Source organism: Alosa alosa, chromosome 22 (assembly GCF_017589495.1).
Source record: "Alosa alosa isolate M-15738 ecotype Scorff River chromosome 22, AALO_Geno_1.1, whole genome shotgun sequence".
NCBI classification, from domain to species: domain Eukaryota; kingdom Metazoa; phylum Chordata; class Actinopteri; order Clupeiformes; family Clupeidae; genus Alosa; species Alosa alosa.
Window position 1 is genome coordinate 10,147,297 of NC_063210.1, and position 13,824 is coordinate 10,161,120.

Sequence of the window (13,824 nt, forward strand, 5' to 3'; positions counted from 1 at the left end):
TGTGGCAGAAGGTGTGGTCTGGCATATGATCCAAAAATCACTATCTTACATCCCTCTAAAAATAATTACGCCACTGACCAAGAAAAACCTGGTCTATAGCGAAAGGCGCATAAAAAGCACAGCTGAAGAGGCACTGTCACGAGATGTAAGTAGCAACTCCTCTGCAGGATAAATATCCTTAGGATTTTTATTCAGTCATTCGAACATTATTGGTGTAAATGTTGCTTTTTTCAGGCTACGTTTTCGATGGTAGCCCCTTGTCAGTCAATAATGAAAGTAATTAACTGTGTAGAACTGTTTTGTCTTTGATAAGATCACGGTGAAGTTAGTTTCACTTTGCCGAGTTCAAATAATAGACAAGTGCAGATGCATGGAGAAACTCTGCTAGTCACAAACAGGTTTTAGTATAGCAAGGTTTAGTGGAATCCCTGTTCCATGCGGTCTTGCATGAGTTGTCTGAAGTTGCGCTGCTTGCTGTTAAAGGGAATGTTGGATGTCACTCTCATTGGTTGAAAGGATGTTACGCCCAAAATACACCCATGACTGATTAAGAAACAGAAGAACCCTTTTGAACATTGCTAAATGTATTTAAACTTTCGCCACTGACCATGCGTTTCTAATCGCCAAAATAGAGCCCAAATTGCTATAAGTAAGCCTGCAGTCATTGTAATGTACAGTGTACAACTCCATTCTCACACTGACCCAGACCTATTTTACCCAGTGATGTAAGTACCAGTGTCAATCATCACATTAATAATAATAACAATAATACATCCTATTTATAAAGCACTTTCAAGCTAATTTAAGCACAAAGTGGATATTTAACACTTGGACAGACGTCTCCGGAGCATATTATTCATTCTGCAGATGTGCAACAGTTGCATATCTGTTTACTGTACATGTCTGGATGTTTTATAGGTGATCTGATTACCATCTATCAAAAGAACAGAGAAAAAGTCATCACCAGTGTTTTTTGATGGTGTCGTTTTGATGCACTGGACCATGCTACTCTGTATGCCTCATATCAGCCTCTGGAGGTGCACCTCAGCTTATTGCTTCACATGTTATTTTGATGTTTGACTCTGTGAGGACTGTGATCAACTTCATCAGGTATGTCACCCACCAAGAGTTCCATGTCACTTTAATTCAAATGTTATTTTATTTCAAATTAATTGTTAAAAGCTTGACAGCACTACACATATAGTACATTGAATTATAAGAAAATATTAACATTTGTCTTGGATACATCTGAAGATTCCTGCATGGGATACACACAGGAGACAAAGGAGGCACACATGCATTGCACACGCACGCACAAGCACACACACACACACACACACACACACACACACTTATTGTGTTTAGTCTCTTTTACTCTCTCACATATACTTTGATTCACATTTTGATCTTTTGCTTGTTGGAGTTGATCCAGTCAACAAACTTGGTGACGCGGGCATAAACTCCAGGTTTATTCTTCAAACCGCAGGCATCACCCCAGCTGACCACACCATAAACATAGTGGACACCATCCTTCTGACAGACTAGAGGGCCCCCAGAGTCACCCTGTCAAAAAAAGAAAAAAACAATTTAACAGCTTAAAGGATAATTACGAAAAATTTTCACCTACAGAAGATCTCTGTTTCTCGAGGTGTAGCACTGTAGCCTGGCTGCTCTATTATTTTCCCGGCTCGCTACTTCTCTCAACCTTGCTCAAGTTGAGAACTACCGAGAGAAGTCTGTCTCACTCCTACCTTTCCTATCCAAAGGTATCAAATGAGCAGTCTCCAAACAGGTCTCTGAATTCCTTTCACAGAACGACCTTCTTGATCCAAACCAATCTGGGTTCAAGAGTGGCCACTAAACCGAAACTGCTCTGCTGTCTGTAACAGAAGCCTTAAAGGAAGCCAGGGCAACCGCACGGCCATTCTCATACTCATTCTGCTTGACTTATCAGCTGCTTTTGACACGATTAATCCCCGCATCCTTCTCTCTATACTCTCAAACATGGGCATCTCTGGCTCTGCTCTCTATTGGTTTGAATCCTACCTCACAGGACGCTTGTTTAACGTATCATGGCTCGGACAGCTGTCCGCACCTCACTATCTCACCACAGAGGTCCCCCAGGGCTCAATGCTGGGCCCCCTTCTCTTTGCTATCTACACCACCTCTCTGGGACAGATTATCCGTTCGCATGGCTTCTCATACCACTGCTATGCAGACGACACATATCTCTATCTGTCCTTTCCTCCTGATGACCCCTTGGTCTCGGCACGGATCTCTGATTGCCTCTCAGACATATCTACATGGTGAAGGCACACCACCTCCAGCTAAACCTCTCAAAAACCGAACTGCTGGTCCTCCCAGCTAAACCTACTATACATCATCACATAAGCATCAAAATTCACTCCCTCTCTGTTGCACTTACCAAGGCTGCAAGAAATTTAGGAGTCATGCTCAACAACCAACTAACCTTCTCTGATCTTGTTGTCTTGGTCATCTAGTCGTGCCGTGTTACCCCGCTGCTCATCCAGCTACACTGGCTACTTATGGCCGCTCGCATCAAATTCAAGTCTCTAATGCTTGCCTACAAAGTCGTCTAACTGTTGGTGCAGCAACTCGAGCTAGGTAGCAACGACTGTTTTTGTATTCCTCATCCTACTTTATAAATGGACCTTTGTTGTGCCAATAAAGACGTTGAAAATGTAATTGAATTGAGAAAGAGAGAGATGTCTCACATCCACACACAGACACACACACACACAAACCTGACAGGTGTCCACTGCCCCTTGCATTCTCCCAGCGCAGATCATGCTGTCGTCCAGCCTGTCACCATAGACCTGAGGAGCTGTGCAGCGCTCCTGCGAAATCAGACGCACCTTGGCTGCCAGGAGCCTCGTACTGTAATACTCTGGTGGCAAAAAAGAATAGATGTGAACATTCATGCAATGTCCATACCTCCATTCATAATATAGTAACACTTTATAATAAGGTGTGTTACCTAACCATTTACAATGTATTAATAAATGGTTTGTTAGCTATTTACTATCATTAGATTACATTAGTAAATTACTTACAGATAGTAAGACAAAAGTCACTCAAAACATAAGCCGTGAGCAAATATAGATTCCAAAATCTCCATATAAACTTACAAACATATACCAGTAGTTCAGAAAGATCATAAGATAACAGTTTAAAAAGATCATAATAAATGGTGTATAAGAAAGTAACTAACATGTATTACATGTTTCTTATCGGTTTATAAGTTGTTTTGCAGCCCCCAATTTGAAGTGTACTATTCATACTTTACTTTAGCTTTCAGGCCTGGCTTAGCAGATGCATTTGTCTAAAGCAATTTAGAAAATTGATGAATCAGATGGCATTTGAACCCAGGTCTCCAGCTTGAAAGGCTACATTAGCTACCCTCTGTGCCACCACTGACACACTATGGCTTTAATAAAAGCTATCGTTGATCATTAATCATGTCTTACATTTAAAATACTCTGAAAAAATCTGATTCAACTCACGTAGCAACCATCACGTCAGTGACTCATTAACCACTCTGGCACATGATCAAAGGTCAACGTCTTGTTTGCTACAGAGCATACAAAGTCGGGCATACAGGTTGTGGCATGCTCAACACTATGCGACTTTGTTTTGATTTGTTACCGTTTTATAGTCCCTTTGAATTTGTTTAGTTTTCTTTTGAATCCATTTACAACTTGTGTGTGGATAGATACCTGTCTCTGTCTCTCCCCATCCTGATATGTAGCACTCAGAGGAGTCTGGTAGCGGTCCACTAGGCAGGCAGGCCGTCTTCACAAACCTGGTCTCTCTGGCACACTGGCCCTCCGGACCCTTCAGTCTCAGAAGAGCTGCAGTTCAAACAGGAAACAATCAACTATGACTAGATACAGCCTGTACCGTCACATCGGTGTGACAGGAATGTTTAAAATTTAAAGGAACCGTATGTAAGAAATGTATTTCAATTAATCATAAAATGGGCCTGATAGGTCACTAGACATTAAGAAATCATGTTCATTTCAAATACTTATATCACTGACAACATTAGTCCGGAATGAAAGTGAATGAAAAATAAAAATTGAAGTTGCAGCCCTCAACTGATGTTGATGTTGTGTTTTGTCATGTCATGTTGTGTGTTGACCTGATGCGCCACCCTCCACCTATCTACTAATCACAAAGTCAGTAGTGGCATCCGGGTGGGCAACCTCGAGTTAGAGGGGAGGGCGATCTACAGTAATTTGAAAGTGATTGTGGCCAAAATTAGAACTGCAATCTTACATATGGTTCCGTTAACATTGTAGAGAATATCTGGATTCATCGAATTCAACATGGAATTAGAATTCAAGAAGGGTTGAGTTTTTAGAATTGCTGCTGAAGGGTTAACAAATGGGGAGAAGGGTCATTTTTTATTGTTGATCTGAAAATGACTATGTTTGTGTATCCAGAGTTTACACAAAAAGGATGAAAGGTCTAAATCAAAAGAAGGAGGTACACTGTGGTTACTAGATTGCAGAGGAATATTGGAAACGAAAGACTGGAAGAGTAAGGTTGACACAATGGAGAATGGAGTGTTCTCCTCTGTAAGGTGGAACTACTGTAGGAGTCAAAAAGCACCTCAAAAAGTAATTAGTTAGGGATCAGTTAGGGATCAACAGTACTTAATGGAATTACCAATGCTCTTCTGGATTCTGTTAGACTCAGAGAACTTGGCTTTACTTTAGATCAAGGGACGAGGTGACCAGGCAATGGCACTCACCAATGTCATTGAACAGAGCCTCTTTAGTCTCCTTATAGTTCTCATGAACTATGAAATCCTCCACAGGGATGATCTGTTCTGAGTCCTCCTTCTTCTCAATATGGATACCACCCACCTCCACCTGCATCTCCATCATCCTGTTACTGAGGGGAGGAAAATCCAGGGACAGCCACTGAGCTCTTCCTTCAAATCAAGACTCCCACATGAACCAGCAAATAAATACACCATTCAAGTCAAGACTAAGTTTGACAATCTGACTGCTACATTACAATAACAGACTTCAGAAACAGAAAAATTACAGGAGAGTGAGGATTTTAGGAGATATGGTCATCTTCCATATGAGCATATCTTCTAAAAACTTTACAGAACTATTCTCAGACAGACCACTCACATGCAGTGGGCGGCTGTGAGGACCCAGCACGAGTCGATGAGGATCCCCCCGCACGTGTGTCTGAACTCGTCCCTGCTGCGCTTGCGCCTGACCTGCAGCGAAACCTGCCAGGGGTGGGTCGCCGGCATCACCTTGTGGCCCCCGAAGATCCTGGGGGTCATGGCACTAGGCTGAGGCTTGCCACACTGGGCAAATGGCTGCGTGGAGGGAGCCTGGGTGCCAAGAGGGTTGACGATTTCAGGAGTGACCGGTACCATGGGTAAGGCTTGGGAAGGAGAGAGGTGACAAGGGGGGGGGGGATACCGAAAAACATTTTTTTGCATTTATTTGGATAGGACAGTAAAGTGTGACAGGAAGAGAGATGGGGTGGTATCGGGAAATGACCACAGGTCAACTTCAAACCTGGGTCCCCGTGGGCACTTGGACTGCATGGTATGGGCCCTGTAGCCTGCTGAGCCAGCACCCGCAATTTGAGGATTTTTTTTACTTATAGCATTTATACATTTGATGGACACTTTTATGTCTTTAAATACACTTGTGTATTGCTTATAAAATATAATATATTACATACAACATGTCTTTGTATATTTGTGTGTTATCTATATTGTCACTGTCATTGCCACTATTTACTGTATTGCCAGATTGACACCAACAGCCAGAACCAAATTCCTTGTGGGAATAAAAAAAAATCTGATTCCGATTTATACAGAATGGATATGCTTTTGTGCTTTTGTGTCTGCTTGTGCACATGCATGTGCACACCTATAAGTGTGTGTCTGTGTGTATGTGCACAGTGCACTCATGTTTTACCTGTGGTTCCAGAGCACCTAGTCACATTGCAGAAATTCCAGTCTAACATCTTCTTTATCTTGATGAAGCACCAGGGGGCGTCCTCTCCATCAGGATTTCTTTCAAGAGAACCAGGAGAACCACAAAATCATCTTTGGATTCCATTCCCGGCAGCACATTAGCTGTCTTTTTCATCATTTTCAACAGAGGTGAAACGTTTTCTCTGGATACTTCAAGCAGAAGAAACTCACTTCATACGTGGTAAAACAGTTTGAAATTATTTCAGGATGGAATTCAGTAAAATTGCCACATGAATTCAAGAACATTTTCAGGTACACCTGTATATATGTTTAGTAGGAACCTCGGACAGTAGGATAGGAACCTGTGTATGACTAACCAAAGTAGCCTCAAGTAAGTAAGTAAGTAAGTAAACTTTTATACAGCACATTTTGAGGCACAAATCGCAATGCTAAGTGCTTCACACAAATACCGGTACACACATACAGTACAAACATATAGTAAAGACATAAAGATAAAAAATCATAGTAATTAAGAAGTGAAATCAGTAAATGGTGAGGGGAGGAAGACAGGCAAACCCAAACTCATGGCACACCTGCAGTAACTGTGAGGACCCAGGCCACTTATAGTGTCCAGATCAAAGCCGCCGTCTCTCATAAGGTGAGAGTTCCAGGGCAGACAGTCGTGACCGTCCATCGTCTCACTCACAAAACCCTGGTACGATTGTCCATCTCCCTCATAGCAGTCGTCTGGGCCTGGACACATCAGAAAAGTTATACAGTAAAGATAAACTGCCAAAACAACTAATCTTTTACAGAAACCAACAGGAAACAAATCAAAACAATTTAGCAAGTATGACACACATAGCGCTTGTTTGGTGTGGTACTACGACCTGCAGTAAAGGAGGACTGTATTGAATTGTGTTATGGAGAGACTTTACCGACTTGGCAGAGCTTTCCACTGTAGCCAAGAGGGCAGAGGCAGGTAAACTGAGATCTGGTTCGTCCCTTTTGGCAACTTCCCCCATTTAGGCAAGGATTCTGTTTGCAGGCTGCAGCTGATGGAGTCACAGAACAAACCCCACTTTAATAAGTGATATCATTTTGTGGTCTAATGTCAAATCTCCCTGGTGTGTGGTGTGAGTGCATGGGTAAGGGTCAGGGTGCTGTGTTGTCTTACCTTTTCTGCAGTCTGGGGGTCGAAACGGGGCTGTACATTTGCACTCGTAGAAGGGAGCTGTCTTAATCAGCACACACTCACCACGACCACAGTTGCCCTTCTTACAGGGACTTACGTCTGTATAAAAATAAGAGGAATATGGGTTCATACATTTACCACAGAATATTACTGGCAAATATTCAAGAATACATTTTTTTAATCATTAGTATAGTTTAAGAATTGGCTGGATATGTGTATGTTTTCATTTACATCAATACTTTATTGTCAGCTTTTTTTATGGAGGATGAGTAAAAGTCACATGGAAGTCATACATATCTCGCAGCGTTTCCCCCTGTAAGTTGGTACACATAAGCATTTGTAGCCACCATTGGCCTTGACTTCACAGGTACCATTATTCTCACAGGGATTGGGTTCACAATCATCTAAAATCAGAGAAGGAAAAAAGGTTTCAAACAGAAAACAACTAAGCACATACATTCACAAGCATACAGTACATCCCACCCACTTAAGAAATCACCTGCAAATGAAATGCCTAATACCACATAGATGATTTAGCATTACAGAACAGCTGTGTTAGAAATAACTGTAAAGCCTTCTGATAAGGTTATGCTAGCATGGAGACATTGGTAGTAGTTAAATAGAAGTCTCACCTCTATTCTCGTCGAGCAGATCTGACAACCAGCTTAAGTCATAATCAGATGCCGCTGCCGCTGGCTCTTCAGTGTAGTCATAATAGGCATAATCACCTAGAGCTGTGAGAACAGAGGATAAATACATACTGCATATCAGTTAACACGCAGACATGGACACCACAGACAATTAAATCAAATACAACGTATCTATGCCCCTATGGCATATTGCAATCAATGTGATTTTTAGGTGTGCTTGTATGCTGGACATAGGCTACTGTATGCAACTGTCTTTTACTTTTTATTTATGCATTGTTGGGCTGTTGTGACAAGTGAATTTCCCAGGTGTGGGATCTACTATATTACAGTTTCTTCCTGAATGTTTAAAGAAACACACCAACTTTGTGGGAAATTAGGTTATTTACCATCTATCCATCCCAGAGTAAGATAGGACAATGCATACCCTTCTCTGTGCGTGCAATAACCCATTCTGACACGGTTAGCCTAGCTTAGCATAATTCAGGGGAAGTAGGTCAAATCACAAATCACTTACAACAAACCAGCTAAACATTTTATTTCTTGCAAAACATACTTGTATCTCTTAGTAAATGTCAAATTCTTCTAAAAATTGTGTTTTTGTGTCATGCAGTACACACTCAAGTCATCATTTAAATTAAGCAAACATATTTGGGGCTTTTTGTTTTTTCTGTGTTCAGGGAATGGCAGTTTTCAATCAGCAATCAGATTTTTTTTTTTTTTCAAAGACAGTGCCTATGCATTTAGGAGAAAACTGTAGGATGTGAGAGTTAACAGTAGCTTACCGTCCACAACATCAACAAAGACCTTCATCAAGTCCTGATGACCAAGGGAGAAAGAAGGAAAGTCTATTATACTGTGCACTGTATATACACTGTATATATTTTATTTAAATAAATTATATAGCCACACCTATCAATAATCATACAAACATTACAGTGGTGAAACACTGAAATACCCTAAAACCAGAAAAAAAAATCATAAAAGGAAAATACTGTCACTGAATGAGATGGACAAGGCACTGGTTACAGAACTTATTGACTTTGAAAAAAAAAAAGCGCACATCACAGCAAATTCATTTCTGTCCATATTTTCTTCGTCAAACTCACCCCTCTTGCAGGCTGAGATTGACCAAAGAGGGTCAGGATAAGCAGCAGCAGTGCAGGACTCATGGCTGCAAAAGACGGCAGCTTTACAGCTGACCACTGAGTACACATTTCAGCCCTTTTATGTGTGACAACCCCCCCCCCACACACACAGATATACACACACCAACAAACATGTACACCCACACACACACCCACACAGAAAGACACACACATTCAAGTTTGGGCCAACCTCCCCAAGAGGGCACTGGACTTTAGAAAGGCAAACATCCAATCCTCAGTTCAGCATGTTTTTAGTGTCCTCCCAAATGCAGAAAACAGATAGTAAGACATGGGTGGCTGTCTAAATCCACCACTGTGCAGACCAGTTTCCCTCGAGCTGTGGCTCGACTAGACACTAGATGGCAGAAAATTACAACTTGTCTTTATGTGTTTCTTCATCTCTCTCTCACACACACACACACATATGTGGATTGCACCTTAGGAAGAAAGTATAAGTATGTAAGTATATATACTCTTTTGATCCCGTGAGGGAAATTTGGTCTCTGTATTTCCCCAATCCGTGAAATAGTCAAACACACTCAGCACACAGTGAAGCACACACTAATCCCAGCGCAGTGAGCTGCCTGCTACAACAGCGGCGCTCGGAGAGCAGTGAGGGGTTGGGTGCCTTGCTCAAGGGCACTTCAGCCGTTCCTACTGGTCAGGGTTTGAACCGGCAACCCTCCAGTTACAAGTCCGAAGCGCTAACCAGTAGGCCATGGCTGTCCACCACCAAAACTCCCTAAAGACTCCCTAAGAGGTTGCTGGACTCACAATGTTCACAAAGTCAGCATGATTTAGAAGACTGCGCTCACTGAACAGGTGTTACGATGCTTCCACACTGACCAAGCACTTACAGTTGGGTCAGTGTGCACCATCTGTCTGTGTTTATTGGATGGAGTTGTTAGATTTTGACGTGTTCTAAAGTGAGTCTTTTTCCATTATTGTCTGGGCAGTGTGGAACAACCAGTTGGTTTTCTGAACATACTGAAGACTGCAACCATAAACTGCCAACTTCACTTGTGATAGTAGTGTTGGCAAAGGCTGTGCTTACCTGTGGTACTTGGCCTACAGCTTTATCCTTAAACCTTTATCAATGCCAGTCCCACACGCACATGAATGTCTACATCATATTGTCTATACTGTTTCTTGTTGTCACTGTGTATATTGTTTCTATTATGAATAACATTTCAGCAGTTTTGTTTGGATTGGAAACATAAGGTCCTCCTAGAGCACACAGAATGTTATTGATTCAACGCACATCTAGACAAAAAACACTGTACCTCTATCATAGTATGCTAATTCTACCTATTACAAGTAAGTTTAAGTTTAAGTTTCAAAATGACTTTGAAGCTGCTATATTAAAGGAGAATTCCTGTGTGATATTGACCTAAAGTGTGTTGAAACATGATACCGAGTGGGAACGTATGTCACATAGCCCATCTCGGCTTGTCCCCTGCACTCCAAAATCTGGCGCTAGTTAGCCGATGCTACCAACAGCTTTTTCAATGGTGGTGCTTCGGCATCGGGCTAATATCACCTCATCACTTTAGGTCAATATCACACCGGAATTCTCCTTTAAGATACAAAATTTGCACAGGATACCTTGGAAATTGTCTTGTGACTGTGTTTAAAAGGTACACAAAAACATTCAAGAGCAGAACAGCAATGCAATTGAAACTAGGCAAAAAATATCTATTTTTTTAATACGCGTAAAAAGGTAGAGAAACTAGATAAGAACTTTGAAACTTTGATAAGAACTTGTGCTAAATGGCTATTTCAATTTGTTGCCTTTTTCAATGTTGCCTTTTTCTGTTGGGCCAAACTCTTCCATTGCCTCAACATTTGCTGTCGATTCACAAGAATTCTCAAAAATTCGGAAGACTTGTTCCTCAAATCGCATTTCATCTAAGAGAGATACAGAATAAAACTAAGTACATTTTTAAGAAGTGTAGACAGCCAGTTAGGAGATTTAATTGTAGGTTCCTAACGATGGATTGCACCAAATACATTGCATTCTAACAGTCTAACAGTATTAATTAAGGCTAAATCTTGATTAACATCTACATAGGAACGTCAAAAGGCCTTTACTGCAGATAATACATTTTCTCATGTAGACCTACAGTATGACTCACCGAGTCTTCTTTTGTCAGCAAACATCTTCTCTTCCATTTTATCAAGATGCCACTCCATCTCTTCCACTACCAAACCAAGAGTGCATGTGAAGAACATAGTAGGGCCTACAGTAATAGGCCTACTGCAGTATTTTTCTAGTCTTACAGAAAGCTGTTGAAATTTGCAATTTTATACATATGAAAAAAATAAAATTGCACAACATGATTTGGGAACTTATGTGAATATGGGACAGATTAGCATAACTTAATACCCACCAGTTTTGTATTCTTGCCTAGTTTCCTCTGCACTGTCAGGCCCGCTACCGTTCTGACCCTCTTGCATCTGGTCTTGCCTCTGTTTCAATCTCGCCTTCGTTTGCTGCATTTGTTCACGCATAACAGCTACCGACAGAGAGAAAGGGGGGATAGAGCAACAAGTCAACTAACGGCAGACAGTGGCATTTGAAAGGGAAGTGGGGTTTATACATCCATGGTTCTCATTTTCTTTAATATTACAAATATTTCATGACTGTCAATGGCCTTTAATGAAATATCCATGACCTTACACAACCTGTGAATTCACAAATGGGTAGCCTGGAGCCCTTTAAAGTTGCAGTCAGTGATTGTAAGTGATTTCACACCCATAACATTTATTGTCACATTCAGCAATCATCTCCTCACCATCCACTAGCTGCCCATTTCATGAGTAGCCACACTCAGGGTTCCCACTCTAACCTGAATTTCCATGACTTCCTATAATGGATAGTACAATAGACCAATGATTTCAGAGCACCCGTGTAAGCGTTCAAGAATGGGATTAACTTTTTTAGAGCGGGAGATGAATAAATAAGCATTGAACAAGTACATTTTAAACCGCTACAACAAAATTCCCTGATATTGATAAAATGTCATGATGAAATGATAAAATTCCCTGACTTTCCATGTCAGGAATAGACTTTCTAAAATTCCATGATATTCCAGAAATTCCATGACCTGTGAGAACCCTGCACACTGTAAAAAAAAAAGAAATGGTCTCTGTAGCCCAGGCTCCGAAAACTGGAAACAAAGGGGGGGGGGCAGCCTAGCCTGGCCCCGCCTACCTAGATCTTCTTTCAGGGGATATAGTCTGAAACATAACCGTTTCCCTCAGACAAGAAAAATGTCAGACCAATCAGCGACGAGAGGGGAGGACAAAACAAATACATACTGTGATAAACAGAAGAAGCAACACCTGCAAACATCAAAAAATGCAGTTGGAAAATTTCAGAAATTTATTTACAGCAAAGGTAGATCCACATACATTGTTTCCTGACTGTTGATGCTGTTTCCCAATCCCAATCATGAGTCACCACTCTATTCACTTTGAGAATGAGTTTGGATTTTTCCAGGCTAGAGGCAGTTTTTCTGGGAATGCTGATACTGTAGGGGTGAGCCACCCCTCTGGTGTGTATTCATTTGGTTATTGGTTAAAATATAATGTAGCCCTACATTTTGTCTGCTAATAACTTTAAGTATTTAAACATAAACTCGAATTTCTGCGCAATCACTGGCTGTGTCTAAGTCACATGGTGAAGTTTTTTTTTGTGCCATTGTTAAATGTCCTTGTTCCCAGAGCAATAATCTACTGAGACGAAAAACATGCAGAATGGGCATCATTGTGTTTTGCATGCAGAAACTTTATTTTTTGGCCCATGTGGGCATCATTGTGTTTTACATGCAGACACTTTTTATTTTTTGGCCCATGTTGCAAGGCGTGGAGACAGTAGTTAAGGTTAAAGTTCAGTGATATTTGGAGGATTTCCATTTTCCATAAATGCTATGTAATATATGTAATGACAAGACTTTGTACTCACCTGCTTTCTTTATCTGCCCATTTATGATGTCTTCCACTTTGTCTATGTTGGCAAACTGCTGTCTAACTGTTGAATGACATTGAATTAGATAGGCTACTGTAAAATGTATACCAACGCACATTTTAACGTTATCCTACAACTAACCATTTAGGGAGAAAGCAACTTACTCTTTGTGGACAAAACATTATCTGCTGTTTCTGCCACACACTGAGACCGTAAAGCAATGACCCCTTGTCTAGCCTGGGCCAATTTGCTTTGAAAGCTCCTCTCAAACGGGGTTTCATCCCAGTCGATCACGTCAACCCCACATCCTGTTTGCTCCCATCCACACAAACTAACCGATCCGGTCACATGTCTTGGCATACGATTCCCTCCTAGCACTAACTCATTAAAATTGCCCCTCACGTCTCCTGCTCCATCCAGCATGCCGAATTCAGTCGTCTCATTACTTTCCTGCTTCGATGCGCAACAGCCAAAACAACGGAGAAGATTCATTTTATATGTATACACGATGCCTCGGGTCAGTCTTGGTAAAGATTATTGACTAGCCTACTCCTACGTGTGATCCTCGGCTTCTGGTTTAGGATACTGTAACAATTTATTGCAAATGTTTACATTCGATTTCACCTGTTTCCATAGATACTACCACGCGCGTTCCAATCATTAGCGGCCTGGGCCACGCATGGTGCATACCAAAGATTCTAGAGCTCTGTTCTAGAATCTTTGGTGCGTACTATGGATTACAACCCTAGCGGCGCCCCTGCCCGTCTCTGCCAAAGATCCTTGATTAGGCTACTAACTGTTGGAGGAACTGTTGTTCTGAAGACTGTTGGCATGTAGGCTACTCTAGAATCTTTGGCTAGCCAGGGTGAACTCATTCAGATTTGACA

The 13,824-nt window shown here is 41.4% G+C and overlaps 1 protein-coding gene across 2 annotated transcripts; it reads right to left on the bottom strand.

Moving 5' to 3' along the window:
- Positions 1 to 1,136: 1,136 nt before the first annotated feature.
- LOC125288050 (hyaluronan-binding protein 2-like) lies at positions 1,137 to 13,555 on the bottom strand. Of its 2 annotated transcripts, XM_048234171.1 has the most exons (17): positions 13,102 to 13,555; positions 12,935 to 13,000; positions 11,358 to 11,483; positions 11,103 to 11,168; positions 10,759 to 10,875; positions 8,605 to 8,638; positions 7,805 to 7,906; positions 7,466 to 7,576; positions 7,155 to 7,271; positions 6,916 to 7,032; positions 6,571 to 6,730; positions 5,979 to 6,076; positions 5,169 to 5,433; positions 4,778 to 4,920; positions 3,738 to 3,872; positions 2,766 to 2,908; positions 1,137 to 1,563 (listed from the first exon to the last, which is right to left on the bottom strand). In XM_048234171.1, exons 5-17 carry the CDS (start codon positions 10,873 to 10,875, stop codon positions 1,396 to 1,398), a joined length of 1,710 nt encoding a protein of 569 aa, XP_048090128.1. In that variant the 5' UTR covers positions 11,103 to 11,168; positions 11,358 to 11,483; positions 12,935 to 13,000; positions 13,102 to 13,555; the 3' UTR covers positions 1,137 to 1,395. The 2 variants fall into 2 exon arrangements, with proteins under 2 accessions (XP_048090128.1, XP_048090127.1); XM_048234170.1 differs by lacking the exons at positions 10,759 to 10,875; positions 11,103 to 11,168; positions 11,358 to 11,483; positions 12,935 to 13,000; positions 13,102 to 13,555 and adding an exon at positions 8,929 to 9,469.
- Positions 13,556 to 13,824: the final 269 nt, after the last annotated feature.

Excerpts from the sequence above, each read along its gene's own strand:
- LOC125288050 (XM_048234170.1), bottom strand. The coding sequence starts at position 9,141 with ATGTGTGTGTCTTTCTGTGTGGGTGTGTGTGTGGGTGTACATGTTTGT. Across the intron at positions 7,577-7,804 it reads TCTGCTCGACGAGAATAGAG|ATGATTGTGAACCCAATCCC; the intron begins GTGAGACTTCTA and ends CTCTGATTTTAG. Across the intron at positions 1,564-2,765 it reads GGGCAGTGGACACCTGTCAG|GGTGACTCTGGGGGCCCTCT; the intron begins GTTTGTGTGTGT and ends TTTTTTTGACAG.